Here is a 21,207-nt window from a genome sequence, read left to right as displayed (position 1 = left end):
CCCAGTATGATCTCCCTAGCATGGGAGTAATTCCTGAGTATAAAGTAAGGAATAGCCTCTGAACATCACTGGATATGGCAAAAAAATAAAATTAAATTAAATTACATTTAAGTGTGAGTCACTCTGGTATACTCTGGAATAAATGTTAAAAATTAGAAACAGAAATAAAACTCATTTAAAATAAGCCAATGTGAAAATTATCTAATTAATAAAACATTTACTTCAATTTATGAGTCAAAATTTAGGTGGTGGCAAATGACATTATTATTATTATTTTAAAGACTAGGGAGTCCAGAGAGATAGTACAGCAGTTAAGACACTTGCCTTGCAAGTGACCGGCCTGTGATTGATCCCTGGCACCCCACCAGGGGACCACCACTCTGGGGACCACCAGAAGTGATCCCTGAACATCACTGGGTATGGTCAAAAACAAGATGGGAGAACAGAGGAATATTTAGGAATAGAGAACTAATATGGAATATGTGCCCACATGGTATACTACTCTTCACCAAACTTAGCTAAGAAAGGGTATTTATATGCTTTAAAAAACAAACATAAAACTTTTCACAGAAGGTAGATTAGAGGCTAATCATTTAAAGGTTAAGTTAGGTCCCAAGACAGCTGGAAAGAAATGACTACAATGTTAGGGGTTGGGAGGGGAGAAGGGGGAGAGGAAGCTACCAGGAATGTAGCTCAGTGAAGGAAACACATACTGTTCAAACTTTAGGACCAAAAAAGGAGAAGCTCAAGTGATTTTAATAGGAAGGGCCAATGACTATTAAAAAAGTTTCTGATGAACCCAAGGTAAAAGAAATTGGCTATCTAGAGCAGCATTTCAACTGGGGATTATATGGACAGCCCAGGATATTCCAAAGAGGGCCACAAGTGAAAAATTTCTTAAGTAGTTATGGCATGAGTCTAGGGGGTCAACTAGTAGGATATGGGGGGCCATAGGATAAACAAGGTAGAAAGGGAGCCACCACTGGAAAAAAGTTGCAAAATGAGTAAGAAGAGGTCTAGAGGAGACAGCAAAATAAATCTATCCAAAATAATTACTATTAATGAGATATCTGAACATAAACTCATTAAAAAATTTCATGGCAAATGATTTAAACTGTCAACCAACTAGGTTGAACTTTCTAGACCTTTGAACTTATATACATCTCTTTTGTAAATCAATCCTATGCAGACACCTTGACAAAAGCAAGAATGGGGGGGTGGTAGACAGGGAGGATAAAAGACCACTATGTGATCTTAAGTAACTACTTAACAAAACTCTTCATTTTCATCACTACAGAATGTGTGGTTTGAAAAATGGTGATTTGTAGATCACTCCTAATTATAACAACCTAAAAATCTAAGATTAGCAAGTCTTTTTAGTTTGTTTGTTTGTTTCTCTGCCACATCAGGTGGTGCTAAGGGCTCAAACCTGGCTCTGTGCTCAGGGATCAATCCTATCAAGCTTTGGGGGGGACAATATGGAGTGTCAAGGATACCAGATCAACCACATGCAGGAAAAGCATCTTAACCCACTGAATTATCTCTCTGGGCACTGATCAACAAATCTTTAAGACACATGGAACTAAGAAATCAAACCCTAGAAACTAAACAAAGGCATAAATAGAAGTCAGGCCTGGCAAAACTTTATATAATTCATGCATTTTGCATTATCACAGCTGAAGTTCACTTATATCCAAATTCCAAGATTACATTTGAGGCTGGATTTCTTAATCATAAACACTGAATACTGTATCATCTAAAAATTTATATTTTAGGGTCTGAAGCGGGCTGGAGCGATAGCACAGCAGTTGGGCATTCACCTTTCATGCGGCAGACTCGAGTTCGATTCCTCCACCCCTCTCGGAGAGCCCAACAAGCTACTGAGAGTATGGAACACGCAGGCAGAGCCTGGCAAGCTACCCGTGCGTATTGGATATGCCAAAAACAGTAACAATAAGTCTCTCAATGAGAGACGTTACTGGTGCCCGCTCGAGCAAATCGATGAGCAACGGGATGACAGTGACAGTGACAGGGGCTGGAGCGATAGCACAGTGGGTAGGTGTTTGCCTTGCATGCGGCTGACCTGGGTTCGGTCCCCTGCATCCCATATGGCCATATGGTCCCCCACGCACCGCCAGGAGTAATTCCTGAATGCAAAGCCAGGAGTAACCCGAGCATCGCTGGGTGTGACCCAAAAAGAAAAAAAAAAAAAACCAAACAAAACCCATATATATATATATATATATATATATATATATATATATTTTATATATATATATATATATATAAAATAAATCTTCTAGACGATACAATCTGAGTGAAAAAGCCTTAAAAAAAAAAAAGAGGTTCAATCCCCAGCACTCACTCCCCATATGGTCCTCCAAGCCCACCAGGCGCACCACTGGGTATAAAACCCTGAACCACTGGGTATAGGCCGCCCCCTTCCCTATCTCCTACCCCCCAAAAGAAAATTATAGATGAGGTGTTTTCTTTGATGTTTGCTCAAATTCATGCCTAAAATTATTTTCCCAATTTAGCATTTTAATGCAACTTTCTAGCAACACTTGCCATTAATGAAGTAAACACTATCCACAGAAGCAGATACACTAGAGTTCAAGTTTATAATAAGTATGATGAAAATGAGGTCAAGAAAAAGAACCGAGTCTAGGCAACAAATGGCTAGAAGGGACTTTTAATTTGTATTGTTTTGTAAGCATAAATTGATGTCAAAATAAAACTAAAAAAAAAAAGGTGTCCAACAATTCTTTGTTTGGATATAGCTATTTGGTTATAATCAAGTTTGCCTCATTTATACCTACTAATCTATAATGATTAAAAAGCTAATAAATGTGATAGATAACATACACAATCTAAATTTCTTGTGAGGGAATAGGAGGACCTGTGTCTTCTATGCTTTTATATATTTTTTTGATCACTGATCCTGAGACGTCTACATAGGGGGAATAAATATATATTTCATCTCAAACTTTAAATATCTAAGTAATAATTTTATCAAATAAAAATTAGAGTTGTTTGCCCACAAATATACATGATATACACAAGAAAATATAAAACATTACAAACACATCTTGTTTAATACTACTCTTTTTCCTTCAATCTGTAAAACTGGAATATCTCCATACTTATTTCAATCCTAATCACAATTCTGAAAAACAATCCTGAATGCTGCAATCCTAAATACTGACATCTGGAAAGATCATAATCCCTAAAGTCTAAAATTCCTCCAAATTAGAAAACAAAAACAAAAAAAAAAAAAAAGAAAGAAAGAAAAAGAAAAAGAAAAAATAAACAGGTTAAAAAAGGCAAGAAATCCTGTCTCACCTCCCAATTATTCAAGGATTTTTAACAATTCATGCATTTATGGCTCTGCTTGCCTTCAATAAACACTTTCACTGGACAATAAAAAAATTCAACAAGCTCAGTGACACCCTGTGAGCCCAAAATGCCTGCTGACAGTGTTACAAAATGCTTTAAATGATCTAATCTGTCTGTGATCTGATAGTTCAAAAGATTAAAAAAAAGATAAATAGATAAAACATATACTCAACAATAAATCTAACAAAGAAAAACTAATGCAAACTTCACTTCAAATACTGACAGTACTTTCAAACTGACCATTTTTCACTGTTTCTGGGTTTGTATTTTTTGTCACTCTCGTAGTGCTGAGGGCTTATTTCCAGCTCAGTGCCTGGGGAGGTCACCTGGGCCTTTCATGCATGTGGAGGTTTGTATTTGGTGCCAGCGATCCTATCTCCATTTTTTGTTTTAATCTATACAAGTTATGACTTGGTGGATCCACTAATTCTATGCCCATATGGAAATGGGCATAGAAAGTGAAAAAAGCAAAGTGTTTCATACTTACTAGAACATTTAAATTGGAAGATTATCTCCAAACTCACAAAAGATGTGGAAATAGATGTGATCAGGTTTCTACAATTTAATTTCAAATTTATTCTAATGTCAATTTTTTTCTATTTTAAATTGTCAGAAATAATTTTTGTAGTTATTTTGTAGTATTTTATTCTATTATTTCCATTACTGAAAATATAAATCATGGATTTATATTCCTAATTTACTTTATACTATTTTTTTCAAATGTTATTTGCACAATATTAACTTTGTATGAAAATGCTGAAACCTCATAAGGCATCAAAAGGTGCCTTTTAGTACTCCTGCATTTATGAAAGATTAAATTACTACTGCCATGTGTTTTATTTTTTAAAGTGGTCTATGAAATATCATTTTGCTTCTCGAGCTCCCTTTCAAATACAAAGGCCTTAAATATGCTTTCTATTATCTCTTTCCCCCCATCAAAACTAAGTTTTCAGGATTTTGATCTTTGAGGATTGTCCTTTTGGGTATTTCAGATGAAGTATTCGATGCACAAGATTGTTATCACTTGGTACACGCCCATCCTACAGTCACCACCACGGAAATGGCCCAGCTCCACAGCTTCATGACTAATCTCAGAAGAGATGCAAGTCTAACCGCTGAAACTCACAGGCACATGGGTTTTTGGGCTGCAAACTCTGGAGCTCCACTGGAGGGGGGCAGGTCAAGTTCCCACCTTACCAAAGTCAACACAGCCGCCGCCGTACAAATGACCAACTTCACTGCTTCACAACTAATCTCTGAAGAGATGCCAAGCTGATGAAAATCCCACATACATAGACCCTAGAGCTCCTGGGGTGCATGGCCACAGACACTTCAAATTCCACAGTACTGACAGCACAGTAGGAGCAAATTATATGGGAAAGTGGCACAGAAGTAAGCTAAATAAGCAAAAACAGCAACACAGAAAGCTCAAATAGCAACAAACAGCTCAGTAAATCCTCAATGATTTTCACAACACCACTATGAAGTATAATAATTTTCCTTTATTTGAATTTTTTTTTATAACTTCACTTACTATTTCATTGTACCAAGCAATAGAAAATAAATTATTTTGAGCCTGTCAAGAGGGCAGGCTGGGGGGGAGGGAAACTGGGGACAATATTGGTGGGAAGGTCACACTGGTGGTGAGATTGGTGTTAGAACATTGAGTGCCCCAAACAATTATATTAGAACAACTTTGTAAATCACTGTGCTTTAAGAAGTTTTTAAAAGATGGGGGGAGTTATATAATTTGGGATTATGATCTAAGCCCTTTCAAATTAAAACTCATGTTTTCAAACACAGAGTAAAGAGAGTAAGACATGTGAATAAAAGGAAGTAACTCAATTCTTAAAGACACACAGTTGGGCCACATCGAGACAGCTCAGAGGGCTGAGCATATTCTCTATATGCAGGCGGCTAGACTACCTGCCACTTCATTGTCCCCTGAGCACTACCGGGAGCAATCCACGAGCACAGAGCCAGAATAGCTCTCAGTATCTCCAGACAGTAACCCAAAGAAAGAAAGAAAAACACACTCTACACTGCAAAAATGAAAACTCATGCTTTTCCCCAGGCACTGTATTATGGCATCTAATAGTGCGTATAAAAACTGCATCTAAGAAATGTGTCCAGACTCTGCATTAGGTTACCGGCACCGGGCCACCCCAGGTGGGAAAAGTGTTGTCCTTCTGCCTATTCCCCCTGGCAGCAGTGGCTGCCATCTTCCAGGGGCCATTTGACAGTCAGGTTTGGACCAGCAGTGATGAGACATGTGGGGCCTCATCTCTGATGGGATGGGGATGGAGCTGGCCCTTGTCCTTCCCAGCCCCAATAAGACCCCAGTAGACGCCCACAAATGGCCCCTCCGGCTACTGATTAAGCTGCCCAACGGTCATGATCCCAGAGACACACAAATAAATCTTGGAACCCAGTGACTTCTGGCAGAAATTCCTCCAGATTTAATTATTAAAAGTTCAGAATTCCAAAATCCACGGCCATATAACATCATATGCTATTCATAATCAGCAATAGAAAACAAATGATCTAATGTTGCCTTTTTGGCAGGTCTGAGTGTTGGGGGAAAATCCCAAACAATAATGGTAGGTCTGGTGTCGAAATACTGAATGGAATCAAAGTAGAGACAAAGTAATATGGAAGTCATCTGTCACATAGGTAGGAGGAGGGTTTGGAATAGGGGGTATACTGGGGTTTTTGGTGGTGGAAAATGTGCACTGGTAAAGGGATGGGTGTTTCACCACTGTATGACCAAGACTTAAACCCGAAAGTTTTGTAACTGTTCTCACGGTGATTCAATAAATAAATTAAAAAACAAAACAAAACCTGCCTCTAATTGGTTCAAATTTTCATTTCACTATGGTCATGACATTCTGAAAGTGCAAAATTCTATAAGATCAATCTTATTATATGAGAAAAATCAAAGATGCACTGGTGGAGGGAATATATCCCACTGGCAGTGGGATTGGTGTTGGAATAATGTACGCATAAGACAACTATCAATAAAAATATTTTAAAAACAAAAATCAAAGATACCCACACAAAACTATAGTAAAGCACATATATGATATTAATGAAAAAAAGTCCTGATTCCATTAAAAACTCCAAAGGAAGATAACTTCTTTTCTTGACAAGAACACGTAAGAGGCAGCTAATAAAATCTGTTCTATCCTGCTTCCAGAAGATTTCAATAAAACAAACCAACAGTAATACCCCCTCCAGCTGTTCCTACAAATGCTCTAGGAATCTTGACCAAACTACCATTTAATCAAATCTATTACAACTTTCTATCCATTCATGTTCTTACTCTTTCAACCAGAAGATTAAACCTTCCATAAAAGGAGTACCAAGAAAATGTACAAAACCAACAATGTCATAAATCATTTATTACATCATGAAAATGTTACCACACTGCCATCCTGTGGAAGCACAGTTGCCAGCATTCATTATTGCTGATCATACTTCCAATGTATCAGACCCCGGAAAAAGTTGCCAGTACAAATACGCACATACAAACACACAGAGATCTATTCTTTTGCTTGATTGAATTTACCCCTCCTACTTTTTAATAAAATTTGGGAAGAATAGTACTCTTCTAAATAGAGCCCTAATTATCCTAAAAGGTTATATATGGGGTAGGATCACCATGATATAGAGAAAAAATAAACTAATGCCACTGACAAGTTTACAAATAAGTCTTTTTTATTTGCTTGGTCACAGCAACAGTTTTCAGGGCTTACTTCTAGCTTATGCAGGGGACTATATGAGTTGCCAGGGATTGAACACAGGTTTCCACGTGCAAGGCAAGCACCCTACTAACTGTACTATTGCTCCAGTCCCAAAAATGAATTTTCTATAAAACAAAACCCATTTTGTTTTTGTTTTTTTTGCTTTTTGGATCACACCCGGCAATGCATAGGGGTTACTCCTGGTTCTGCACTCAGGAATTACTCCTGGTGGTACCCAGGGGAACATATGGGATGCTGGGAATCGAACCCGGGTTGGCCTCATGCAAGGCAAACGCCCTACCCACTATACTATTGCTCCAGCCCCTAAAACAAAACCCACTTTGGGTCAAACATTAAGTAGTTTGCATAGATGTTGATTTATAATATTGTATAACTGAAACCTGTGTTATAAACTAATGTTACTTAAAAAGAGTTTTTTAAAAACCACTGAAAGGTTAGATTCTCATGCCAGTAAATTCTGAATTAAACTTTTTGTTGTACTAAAAATAACTATTAAGCATCTTCTGCCTAAAAAATAACCCATTTTATCTGAAAATCAGCTTTTTAAAGTTGGAAAAAGTTATGTAAATATTATATTCCCAATATCTCTGACTCAACATTGAATTGTCTGAGGATTTATGAGCTGTTATATCCCTTGGATAATATTTAATGGAGAAGGTTAACAAAATAGTCACTTATCATCCTCCATTCTTTCTAAATAATAATGATAAATGAGGAAATATTTAAATTCTAATTGATTTTGCCCCATATTTAATAAGTATAATTAAGGGCTTCTAAGAATGCTGAAACCTTACTTATAATGAATGATACTATACAATTCCTTAATTACTTTGCACCAAGGCAAAAAATTCTTTCTGACCAGGAAAGAAAAATATATTAATCTAATAGGTATGCAGAGAGTCTCTTGCCCCTGTGCCTGGCTGTCTTCCCCGGGGCTCCTCAGAGGGGGTGGGCTTCAGTTTCCCTCCCCGCCCTGAGCAGAGCTCTCGCGGCCAAAGACCTCTGGAACCTAGCCACAGCCATGCTCAAAGCCTCTCTCCACAAGTTCGGACGAGCCTCACACACGAAGGAACTGGCAGAGGAACCCAGGTGTGTGGGACCTGGGGCTGAGACCTCAAGCCTGTTCGGATCGGGACTTGGCCTCTTCTACCCAGATTCCCCATTTTCCAGTAGCCAGGTGGTCACACCCAGAGACTGCTCCCAGCACCATGTAATCCCACCAACGGCCAACATCCAGAGTCTACAAAACCAAGCTCCGACATCTTATAGCTTAGTTCTCCCTTTGGGAGAACCTGGCAAGCTACCAAGAGTTTCCTGCCCACATGGGAGAGCCTAGCAAACTCCCCATGGTGTATTCATATGCCAAAACCAGTAACAATGAAGGGTCTCATTCCCCTGACCCTGAAAGAGCCTCCAATGTGGCACCATTGGAAAGGACAAGTAAGAAGAGACTTCTAAAATCTCAGGGCTAGGACGAATGGAGACATTACTGAGACTGCTCGAGAAATTCAATAATCAACTGGATGATGATGATGATGGATAGGTATGCATGAGAAAAAACTGTAACATTACTTTATAAGCTCCAAATGTTGTAAAAAACAATCAGAACTGATTAAAACACTTGACAGATATATCGCTGTCATCCCATTGCTCATCGATTTGCTTGAGTGGGCACCAGTAACTTCTCCATCGTTGAGACTTGTTACTGTTTTTGGCATATCGAATATGCCACGGGTAGCTTGCCAGGCTCTGCGATCATAATTATATAGCTATATAAAATTCAATTATATTGACTTCTAGTTTATTATATGGTAAACATCGGCTATTTTTAAATGATAAACCAACAGTCTACAAAATTTACCCATTTAAAACTGCCACTGAATTGTCTTTATTATATTCAGAGAAATGTAACTATTACCGCCATTAAATTTGAGAATTATTTTCTGATTTACAGAATTCCATACCCACAAGCAGCCATTGAATTCCTTATCTACAAACCCAGAGCAACCATAATATACTTTGTCTCTATCTATATGCATATTCTGAACGTTTCAAATACCCACAAAACACCCAAAATACATGATCTACTAAGTTAGATCTGTCATCTTTACTTAGCTAAAAGTCTTCTGGGTTTGATGGATATTAACCCTAAGTATTTTAGGCTTCCTCAGTGAATTGCCCCCTTTCCTACTCCCAGTGAAGCTTATAGTGCTCTTGCGAGCATCCCTAACCTTTCCTTTGTGTCTTACACCTTGTCATAGATCCCCAAGTCAATCTTGGTTATTTATAAGCCAAAACTTTATGGTAATTCTGGATTTTGTATTTGTAGTGAATAACTTGCTTTTCAATTTCTCCTATAGCCTTTTCATATTTTACTATAGAGCAATGTTCTTTGCTTAAACACAGAAATACCTTAATGTTGTGCTCCTAGTATTCGGGAGTTGACTGAATCTGAAATACATCTTCTCCTGGGCATCTGTTATAATTACTTGACTCAGGCTTCAGATGTAGTTCCTAACACCCCAAAATGGAGGTTCTGCCATGGGACTGGGATGGACCTGGGGCAAGTAGCAAAGCTACCCCGCCACTGAAATGGGACAGTCTAGAAAGCATAAATGCATGGTCTTGATGCAAGCTGCTGTGACTTAAAAAACAGGACCCCCCACCGCCGGGGAAGGACAAGCTGAACTGACCTGAGGACTTAGTCTGGGATTTACAGTAAAAGTCTTGCTTGCTCTCAGAGCCCAGAGAACTAAGTTCTGGGACCTTTATCTCTCACTGTGTTTATCCAAACAACTACAAGTATTAGTAAGAAGTAGAATTAGTTGTCCGACTAATTGTTTGATATAATCATGGAACCACTGTATTACTGTAATCCAGCTGCTCATATTGCGTGAGCGAGTGCCAGTGATGTCTCCATTCGTCCCTGTGTAGCCCGACGGCGTCTGCTTGCTCCAGGAACATGAAGAGCACATTTGGCTCCTGTTTTTGGCATACTGAATACATTACGGGCAGCTTGCCAGGCTCTGCCGTACGAATGGGATATCCGCGGTAGTTGCCAGGCTCTCTGAGTGGGGCGGAGGCTTTGAGCTTATACAGCTGAGCTGGAGGTGGCTTGTGGGTCTGTCTCCCACATACCTAACTTTTGGCTGTTTAATTTCTTGGTAAACTTGGCCCCAAGTTGTTGGGGTCTCACCAAAGGCACAGCAGCAATTTTGGGGTATCTAAAAGTCTGAAGGCACCATTCAAGCTGCTGATGTACTTGCCCCACAGGTACAGGTTGACCTGGTGTCGGCACCATACTCCATACATATATAGATAGATAGATAGATAGATAGATAGATAGATAGATAGATAGATAGATAGATCTATATATCTCTAATTATATCAATACATATATATGACTAGAGGGAAAGAGAAAAGCAATATAGATATCCCTGGGATACAGAGAGTCTCCTTGAATTAATCTTCCCCCCGCCCCCCGAGAATTGCCTCTGCTGGAATGTTTTACCTCTGTAAACCACACGGACATGCAGTCCTACACCTCTGACCCCTTCAGATGTTCTATAAGTACGCTAGCAGCTCTGCATTAAATGGGCCATTTTTACCATCCAGCTGCGGTCCCCTGTGTCCCTGTCTTTCTGCTGGGAAGGCCTGGGGAAGAGGATTGCATGTGTTATTTTTGCAATCCTGTACATTATTTTGTGAACTCACAATGGTTCACACCTTGCAGTAAGTAATTTCTTTTTAAGACTGAATGACATTACATTGTATATATACATGACAACCTTTAACCATTCTGTGGACAGCTAGTTCAGTTTCTTCATTTCCTGGCACCATAAATAATAAGTGCTCTTATAAACATTAGTATACAAGTTTTCAGTGAACAGATATTATCAATTTTCTTGATATATACCTAGCAGTGCCATTTACTGCTAACTCATAGGGTAACTAAGTTTTTGATAAGACACTGAACCATTATGTGTTTTACATAATTAAACTTTTACATTTATTTTTCTTTTCCCAACAGCACTATTATGATGAAACTGTATTATTTTCCTAAGACACCAGATTTCAGATCACAACTGATTAATTCCATCTATAATGTTCTCTATCAATGAAAAATAATAATCAATAAAAAATGAGCTCAAAGATATGATACAATAAACTAAGTAAGCATCTTACTCAAAAGAAGTATTCTAAAACCTTAGAGAAAAAACTGTGGTTTAAATATTTGTGATCTGAATTCATATGCAGAAAATCTTATGTCCAAGGTGACAGTATTAAAAAGGGGCCTTGGCAGTACTAGGTGTTGGGACTCAAAAATCCATACTCTAAAAAGAGGCCCCAAAGAGCCAACTCAGCCATTTCACAATTTGAAAAACAACCTGAAGATGTTCCAGCTATAACCCAGGAAGACAGCCCTCCAAGTAACTACACTCGTTCCTTGATTTTGGACTTGCTAAGTTTCCAGAACTATAAGAAACAAGTTACTTTAGCTAGTATGAGATAGGTCTTAAAATAGTCCTATTATTTACAGATGCCTATTCTCTTACAGCAAGTAACCAGAATATTAGTACATGCAGAGGATTTTCTTTTTCAACTTTGTTTTTTGGACCATACCACCAAGCAGTGCTTAGAGCTCACTCCTGGTTGAGCTTCAGGATCACTCCTGGTAGGGATGGGGGACTTTCTGGGGTACTAGGGATAGAATTCGAGTCAGCAGTGAGCAAAGAAAATACCCATACTGTAGTACTATAGTTCTGATCCAGGATAAATGATTTTCATAACAAAGTCCATTCCTCCAAACTTAAAAAAGACCAATAGATATTAAATTCTATACTAATTTTCACCAAGGAAAATTGGTAACAAACATTAAAAATGCCTGACCCTGATTAACACAAAAAGCAAAAAAATCATCCTTACTTTTATCTTCTCGTAAGTAATACTGGCCAAATATAAAATGCTTGTTCAATAAAGAGCATACAAGAGATACCTCTAAGGTATTAGACGGCAAATCACTTACCTATGTAGACTCTTTTGCTGTACCTCTGCATCAATAACAATACAAACACATGAAGTGGAATAAGGTTGATAATAAAAACATAGCCACCCCAAGCAGAAACCTAAAAGTAAAGAAATACTAAGGTAAATAATTTAATCTTGTTTTATAAAATAAAGTTTGTTGTAATAAGCTTAACATAATTAGCAAATGAAAAACACTAGGATTTTCAACAAATGCCTAAAAACAGACTACACAGCAAATAATGCTTCTCCCTATTTTTACTGATAATTAAAATAACAATCTAAAAATCTAATTATATTTTAATAATCACTGAAGAAACAATCACTTAACTAAATTTAAAAGAAGCTGAGAACACTAAGTATTTGTGAATAGTAATAAGACTGCTATAAAGACTGTTTCAAGACATTTATTTTTTTTTATGCGACTTTTACTTCTCCCATTTTGATTACATACTTTTTTTTCTAAGAGACATCATTGAGAAAGCCAGAGCAATATAACAGGGTGCTAGCCTTGCATGCAGCCAACTTAGATTAAATCCACAGCACCCAATATAGTCCCATGAGACCTGCCAGGAGTGATCCTTGAGCTCAGAGCACCATTGGGGCCTGGGGGTGGGGACAGCACTGAGAATAAAAACAAACAAAAACAACCAGTCTACCACTCAATTAAAGGAATACTAGATTACCTACAAGATGACCTGAATATACTTTTAAGACCCTCAAAATAAAATGTGCTACTTTGGGTATCATTTATTTTCTACTTCAGAATTATCTATTAGGTCTCATGTTTCTCATGTTAATACTTAGTCTATATCACAAATTAGAACAAGTCTATAAAACAGAGCATGCTTGTGCCTAAATTAATAAAACTAAAGAAAATAGTTATCCTGAACCAATGGTACTATTTTCTTCAAGTACATTTCATAGCAATACCAGAGGCTCTTATCTAGTTCTAAGATGTGTATGGGGCTGGGGCACCCTTGGGAGAGGGGTAAGCTGAGTCCCACCACGCAGAATCCTTGGCAGCCTCACTTGTACCCCATCAGCTGCCTAAGGCCAGAGTCCACTAACTTAAGACAGAGCCTTGCAGAGACACCAAACTGAAAATTTCAGGTACACAGGTCTTTTGGCTGAGAGCTGAGAACTCTGGGGTCTTGGAGTGGTGGTGGGAAGCATCCCCCACATCTTACAACCACCACCATGTAAACTCACAGCCCAGTTAAATATTCTGGATTATGCGGCCATAGGATATCTCCAAACTCGACAATACTGACATTCCAATAGAAGCACACCAATGGTAATGTAAAAGCTAACTAAGCTTACCAAACAAAAACATTAAAACAGAAAGGTCAACTAGCAACAGCAACTTAGTAAACCCTCAGATAAGGACTTAATGACCCCCATGGTTAGATATAACAATTTTCACAAATTTCATTTTACTGAAGGTTTTTTTGTTGTTGTTGTTGTTGATAATTATACTAGCCATTTAGTTGTAACAATCTAAAATTATTTGGGCCTGCTAAGGGGCAGGTGTGAGAGGTGACTGAAAAAATGGATGAAGGGAAGGTCACACTGTTGGTGGGATTGGTGTTGGAATACTGAATGCCTGTAATAAATCCACCATCTCTATAAATGACAGTGTTTAAAAAAATGAAAAAAGTATTTTAAAGAAGATGGTGGGGCACTGGAATAATGGTGGAGGGAACTGAACACCCTAGAGGAGGATGTGGTGCTGGATTCTGCTATTCATGAAACTCGAAAATGGAATATAATAAGAGTTTGATACTGTTGCGCACCAAACTTTACTCACTCTAAAAGTAGCAGAAATCGGAATACACAAATTGCATGTGCCTAAAACAAACTAAAGTTACCTAGATTATTATTAATCTTCAGTATTGCATATGGTGTAGAAAAGAAAAGTAGGAAAACACAGAGGTATAATCTCAAATGCAATCTTAAATAATTTACAAAATTAGGTAGGTAATTTAGAGGTTAACTCTCAGTGTCTGTGTTGCAAGCCATAATGCCCCAAAGCAGAGAAAGAGTATGGGGAATATTGTCTGCCGTGGAGGCAGGGGGAGGGTGGGAAAGGGTGGTTATACTGGGGATATTGGTGTTAGGGAATGTGCACTGGTGGAGGGATGGGTGTTTGATCATTGTGTGATTGTAACCCAAACATGAAAGCTTATAACTATCTCACAGTGATTCAATAAATTAAAAAAAAAAATTAGAGGCTAACCTAGCCTAGAAGTTGTGACTATTAATTTAGGTAAAGCTGTACATTTGAATTATTTATTTGTTGCAAATATTATATTTGAAGGGTTAAGTACTAGCTCTCTCCAGCAAAGTCAGAGCCCATACAGGCCCTGGGAACAGGAGTATAGAGAGTAGGCTAGTAATGAAAAAGAATACTATACATTAAGGAAAATCAGGATCCCAAACAAGGAAAGAAGAAAACCAGACCCAGACAAAAGGAAAATTACAAAAAGCAGGTACTGGTCCAACTGCAAAACAAATGTTCATATTATTTTAAATATGAAAACTTACCATATAGAAATAGGATAAGCAGCAGCACATTGTCCAAAAAACTGAGCCAGTTTTCACAGATTTTACCTAAAGGGGAAACAAAATTTAGAAATGTTCTTGCTGGAGTAAAAAAGCTAAAAGTTTAGTGCAGTACAAAAAGTCAAGATATTTAGAGATTCACTTGATATATAAATTAACAAAACAGGAAAACACATTTTAGGAACAGCTTAAAATTTTCAATACCTTTTAAAGACATTATATTTTTGTGACATTTAATTATCTTAAAAGAGTTAATAACAACACATTGATTAAGATACCTATATTCAGTAAATTACATTTTTATGATTGTCTTGCTCACACTTAACATCTTAATCAGTAACTCTTATTTGAATATGTGGTCATCTGTATTTCACTATAATTCTAATCATGAACATCTATTTTTGAAGACCATCATTCAGAAATTTCAGATATGCAAGAGCTTAAAAAAAAACTGTAAACTTGTAGTGACTTTTAAAGGGAATATGTATCAGTAAAATTTTCAATGACTGGGGCTGGAGCAATAGCACAGCGGGTAGGACGTTTGCCTTGCACATGGCAGACCCAAGTTCGATTCCCAGCATCCCATATGGTCCCCTGAGCACCTCCAGGAGTGGTTTCTGAGTGCAGAGCCAGGAGTAACCTCTGTGCATTGCCTGGTGTGACCCCCCCCCACAAAAAAATTCAATTACTGCAAACTGGAAAGACAAACTAGCAATAAAGGTTCAAAAGTGGACAAAGCTTTATAGTCAAGAAGATCAAAAAAATAATGTCGAGATTAAGAAAGCCTTTAAGATTAATCAATTGAGTGTCACAATGTCAGATCTAAGTCATATTATAAACAATTCTATATTAAAAAGTCATATCTATGTTCGATAGTCCAAATTTAGTAAGCATTCTGTAGAGCTCATTAAAAGGTATTCTTTACTCTTTTTTTTTTTTCTTTTTGGGTCACACCTGGTGATGCACAGGGGTTACTCCTGGCTCTGCACTCAGGAATTACTCCTGGTGGTGCTCAGGGGACCATATGGGATGCTGGGAATCGAACCTGTGTCGGCCACGTGCAGGGCAAAAGCCCTACCCGCTGTGCTATCGCTCCAGCCCCAAGGAATTCTTTATTCTTAATAAACCTCTAATAGCATATTAAACTACAGGTAACATCTGATCCTTAGAGAATTATAACAGAAACAATGGAAGGAGAGAAAAAAGATAAAACATTCCTAGTTCCTAACACTTAAAAATATTATCAGTGCCAGAGAGATATTACAGCAGGTAGGGTGCTTGTCTTGCACACGGTCAACCTGAGTTTTAATCCCAAGCACCACAAATGATCACCTGAGCAGTGCAAGGAGTGATCCCTGAGCACAGAGCCAGGAGTAAGCCCTGAGCACTATCACGTGTGGCCCAAGTAAAACAACAACGAAGAAAGCCCCAAAATGTTCTCAGTTCACTTCTATGAAACTAGTCAAAGTCTAATCTTGAATTTAACACTGTAAAACTGACCAGAAAGAAATACGTGCACCAGGAAATAAAAGAAACCAAAAACTATTCCTCTCAAACAAAAATCATCTTGATTTTATAAAAAGAATCAACGTTTATCTTTGGCAGGGCAAAATAACAAAGTAGGTGGGCCCTATGTGAAAATATGAATAGGGATTCAGTTGAATCCTGAACATAGTGGGTAGGGAATATCAAGGAAAAGAGGGACACTAAAAAAGTCAAGAACTGACATATAAGTTTTGACAACCCTAAAATTTAACTGCCATTGACATACAACAGTTCAGTATCACGTTTTGTGTATGTGTTATATACTGTACTTATACTGTAAAGTAAGCTAGAGAAAAAATATTAAGGTAACCTTAAGGGTGAGCCATAGATAGTACAGGAGGTAAGGCACTTGCTCTGCATTCGGCTGTTTCTGCGGGCCGTTTGATCCCCAGCATTCCACATGGTCCCCCTGACTGCTGTCACTCCTGAGCACAGAGCCAGGAATAACTCCTAATATTGCATGTTTATATTTCTCTTGACGTCAAATGCTATGTGCACCTACGAATATGTATAACTTTTGATAAATATATTTTATAAAATATCTGTATATTTTATAGTAGCAAGTGATAAAACAGACTTATCTACATGTTTAATACATTTGTGGCCTAACTACAGACATCAGGTTATTGCTTTTTACTTACAACATAATCTGCTGTAAATCTCAAAATAATTTAAATATATTCACTGAAATAAGACCACACAAGTGAACCCTCACACCTCAAAACAATTGTTCACGATTAAGTTTATAACAAAACAAGGAAGTTTTAAGTGGGAAAAGTTTCCATGGCTAAATAAAGATTGTTCTTATAATACCCAATGTCCACAGTGATTAGAAGTGAATTGAATAACATGAAGCTCAAAAATCAGACAGACAGAAACAAAAAAAGGGAGCAAGTTCCAGAGAACTGTACACAAATCAATGTTCAGAAAGTTCTAAGTGGGAGACTAGAAGATAGAAAAAGGACAGAAACAGAAAGGAATCTCAAGAAAAGGGGCCCAGGTGGCTATAAGGGAGATCAATAGAGCAAACAATAGTGCAACTAAGAGAATGGAGAAACAAAACGATGCTTCATTGGAAAATTCTAAGAAACATTTAAAAACCAGATAACATTTTTCTAAAATTTCTTCCATAAGAAAGTAGAGGCAACAAGTCCTAACTCATTTTTACAAGATTACATACTCCTAAAGTCAAGTTCAGACAGAGATAGTACAAGAAAAGAAAACTATAAACTAGTTAACTTTCATGAGTTTAGTTGCAAAAATCCTCAACCGAATTGTGTAAATTCAACTTAACAATGAATAAGAGGGGATGGAGAGATAGTACAACAGGTAAAGTGCTTGCCTTGCATATAGCCAATCAGATTCAATCCCTGGCCCTTCCGTATGATCCCCCAAAGTCTTATCAGGCATGACCCTAAGCATAGTATTAGGAGTAAACAAGCTCTAAGAAGAACCAGTTGTTGCCCCCCAAACAACCTAACAAAAAGCAACACACACACACACTAAGATGATTAATCCAATAATTAGCACTGTAGCACTGTCATCCTGTTGTTCATCGATTTGCTCAAGCGGGCACCAGGAATGTCTCCATTGTGAAACTTGTTACTGTTTTTAGGCATATCAAATACACCATGGGTAGCTTGCCAGGCTCTGCTGTGGGGGCGGGATACTCTTGGTAGCCGGCCAGGCTCTCCGAGAGGGACGGAGGAATCGAACCTGGGTCGGCCATATGCAAGACAAATGCCCTACCCGCTGTGCTATGGCTCCAGTCCAATTAGAAAGGGAAAATTTCATATTCTTAAAGCTAGTTCAGTATTTTAAAATCAAACCACATCAAAAGGTTAAAGTTGAAAAGACAGAATAATTATATTAAGAGATGCAGAAAAAAAAAGTAACAAAATCTAGCACCAGGGCCGTAGCAATAGTACAGTTGGTAGTACACTTGTCTTGCATGCAGTCAACCCAGGTTCAATCACTGGCACTATATGTGGTTTCTCAAACCCCCAAAAGTGATCTCTGAGCAGAGTCAAGAGTAAGCCCTGAGCAATGAAGGTGTAGCCCCAACAAAAATAAAACAAAAATCCAGCACCAATTCACAATAAAATCCTTCCAAGTGACCTAGCAACAGAGGGCAATTTCAACTTCAAACAAACAAAAAACATGCAATAGTAAAGTCAAGAATGTCCCTTTCTTGGTCCTGTTCATAATCATTTTGGGAAGTGTTAGCCAATACAATAAATCACGGTATCACTGTCATCCCATTGCTCACTGATTTGCTCGAGCGGGAGCCAGTAACATCTTCATTTGTCCCTATTCTGTGCTAAATACAATAAATAATACAAGAAAATCAGATTGAGAGAAAATAAGCTTCTTTTTTATTTGCAGATGATATGATAGCCTTTGTAAAAGTTCCCAAAGATTAAAACAAATTGACCAGAATAGATAATTATGCCAAGTTTGCAAGACAGAAAATTTAACAAGGTCCAATATTACAGCATTTATCAGAATCTAAGATGACAAACAGTACTACCTGGTACATAATACAGAGACCTAACACAACTGCAATAAATATTCCAGTTATTGAATGATTTAAAAATTACATGGAGGGCCTGAGAGAGATCTTGGTGGGTAAGGAGTTTGAGTTGGATATTCCTGATCAGGGTTCGAACCCAGGAACACAGAGGGTCGTTACTCCCCTGGGCACTACCAGGAGACAATGCAGAGCACAGAGCCAGATAATACACACACTGTGCCTTGACCCCCACTCCCAAAGTTATATAAAAAGCAAAAGACCCCAAATAACCAATATAATACTGAAGAACAACATCAGAGGACTCCTAACCAAGTTCAAGATTTATTGTAAAGGTACAGTAATCAAGACAGTGTTAGTACTGATAAAAGAAAAGAATTCAGAACAAAATGAACAGACTTTTAAAAAAGTGCAAAAATAGGTCACACAAATACAACAACTGAGTTTTGACAAAGAAGCAAAATGAAAGGACAAATGCTACAAAAGCAATATGCCACTCCTGGGGAGTGTGCGGGGGGCACACAGCCAGCAATGTTCAAGAACTACTCCCAGCACAGTGCTTGGGGGATGGAGGATCTGACACAGGCAGTTCCACATAAAAGCACATATTCCAGTCCTAAACATGTTCCTCTCCTACTTGAAAAGGTTAAGTTTTTTTTTTTTAACAAAAAGATTCTGCTATACAATTGGTCACTCACATGCAAAGATATGAATCTGACACAGACTTCAATCTTTCACGAAGATGAACTCAAAATCACTACGTGTTATATACAAAATACAAAACTAAAAAACTTACAGAAAACAAAGATATTTCGGTGACCTTGGTTTCGTTTGTAAAACTTTCCTAATACAAAAAGTGAACCAACTCAAATGTCCAGCAACTTAAAAAAATGAACACAATGTAATCTATGCAATGAAATTATAATTCAGTTATAAAAATATATATTTTTAAATAAAGTACTGGTACAGTCTAAAACTTGAACCCTGAACCCTAGGATAAAAAAATTCAGAGATAAAAAGTTACATATTCTATGACCCCATTTATGTAAGATTCAAGAATAGGCAAATCCATAGAGGTGGAAAATATCATTAGCTGCCAGTGGCAAATGCAGTGGTGGGAACAGGGAGTAACTGGTTTTAAAGGGAAAAATCTGAATACCAGGCCTATAAAAGTATAAGTTTTTGTTTTATCCAAAGAGAATATTGATTTTATATTAGAAAATATTATAGATACTGCTTAAGTGTCTGCACTAATAATAAGTAAAAGACCAATACAAATTCAGGCCAGGAATGGGGAATAATGAAAAGTTCAGGTTTCCCATTTTGGAGTAATAAAAATGTTCTGTATCAGAGAATGCTGACAGTTTAAAAAGTGAGTAATACACTTTAGGTACTGGATTTTATCATTTAAAAGGCTGAATGGCATACAAATTTTTTAAAAGTTTGTGCTGCACAGAGCTAAAATAGTGCTAAAAAAGAAATTTACATCTTCAAGTGCTTATATTAAAAGAGATTCTAAAAGACTAACCTAATCTAAAAAAAAAGGAAGCAGAACTAAGAAATTAAAATCAAAGGAAACATGGAGATACCATGTTCATGAATCAAAGACTATACTGCTAATGACAACTTTCCCTCAAATTGATCTCTAGGACTTACATTTACTCACAATGAAATCCCCAGATGGCTGTCCTCTACCAGATTAAGAAAGGTTTCTTTACTCCTCGCTGGTTAAGAGATTTTATACATTCTCAGTAACAAATTAAAATTTCATTTATATTTCTAAATGTTCTATGCCTGACTAGTTTGTTGTTATTGCTGTTTAAGACCACAGTGGTTGGGATTTTCATTGGGGGTGGGGGTGGGGGAGGGAGGTAAACATCCAGCTGTGCTCAGGGCTTGTACTCAGGGATCACTCCTGACAGGCTTGGGGAACCATATGGGGTACCAGGGATCGAAACCTTATCAGCTAAGTACAAGGCAAGTGGTACTATCTCTCCAGGCCTGGATTTTTATTATAGTCTTTTACTTATCAGTGCAGAAACCTAAGCAGTATCTATAATACTTTAAAATATAAGGTCAATATTCCCTTTAGGTAAAACACTTTTATACTTTTATAGCCCTACATAATCAGATTTTCCCCCTTAAAATTTTCTTGCTTTTTTCATTCTTACTAATAGGGATATAATGCTGTAGATCACAGGGACATTAAAAGGGTAATCAATACTATGAACTACCCTGTGCTCCCAAATCCCAAATAGACAAAATAAACCAGTCCATTGAAAGAGTCTTCCAAAATTCAAGAAACCGGGGATATAGCTCAGGAAAGCAAGCATTATACTAATGCCAAAAACAATACAAAAAAAAAACTAAAGACTAGTACTT

The 21,207-nt window shown here is 37.5% G+C and overlaps 1 protein-coding gene across 2 annotated transcripts in view; it reads right to left on the bottom strand.

Moving 5' to 3' along the window:
- Window positions 1-21,207, bottom strand: part of STT3B (STT3 oligosaccharyltransferase complex catalytic subunit B) — an 82,513-nt gene that overhangs the window by 20,483 nt on the left and 40,823 nt on the right. For both annotated transcript variants that reach the window (XM_055136438.1, XM_055136439.1), the window contains 2 exons: window positions 14,733-14,798; window positions 12,187-12,286 (listed from right to left, as the gene is read on the bottom strand). In XM_055136438.1, the coding sequence (XP_054992413.1) occupies window positions 12,187-12,286; window positions 14,733-14,798 (166 nt within the window). The remainder of the gene's footprint in view (window positions 1-12,186; window positions 12,287-14,732; window positions 14,799-21,207) is intronic.

The sequence above is a fragment of the Sorex araneus genome, chromosome 4, assembly GCF_027595985.1.
Source record: "Sorex araneus isolate mSorAra2 chromosome 4, mSorAra2.pri, whole genome shotgun sequence".
Classification (NCBI taxonomy): domain Eukaryota; kingdom Metazoa; phylum Chordata; class Mammalia; order Eulipotyphla; family Soricidae; genus Sorex; species Sorex araneus.
Note: the sequence above shows the minus strand (reverse complement) of the source record. Positions and strands in the feature narration are given on the sequence as shown.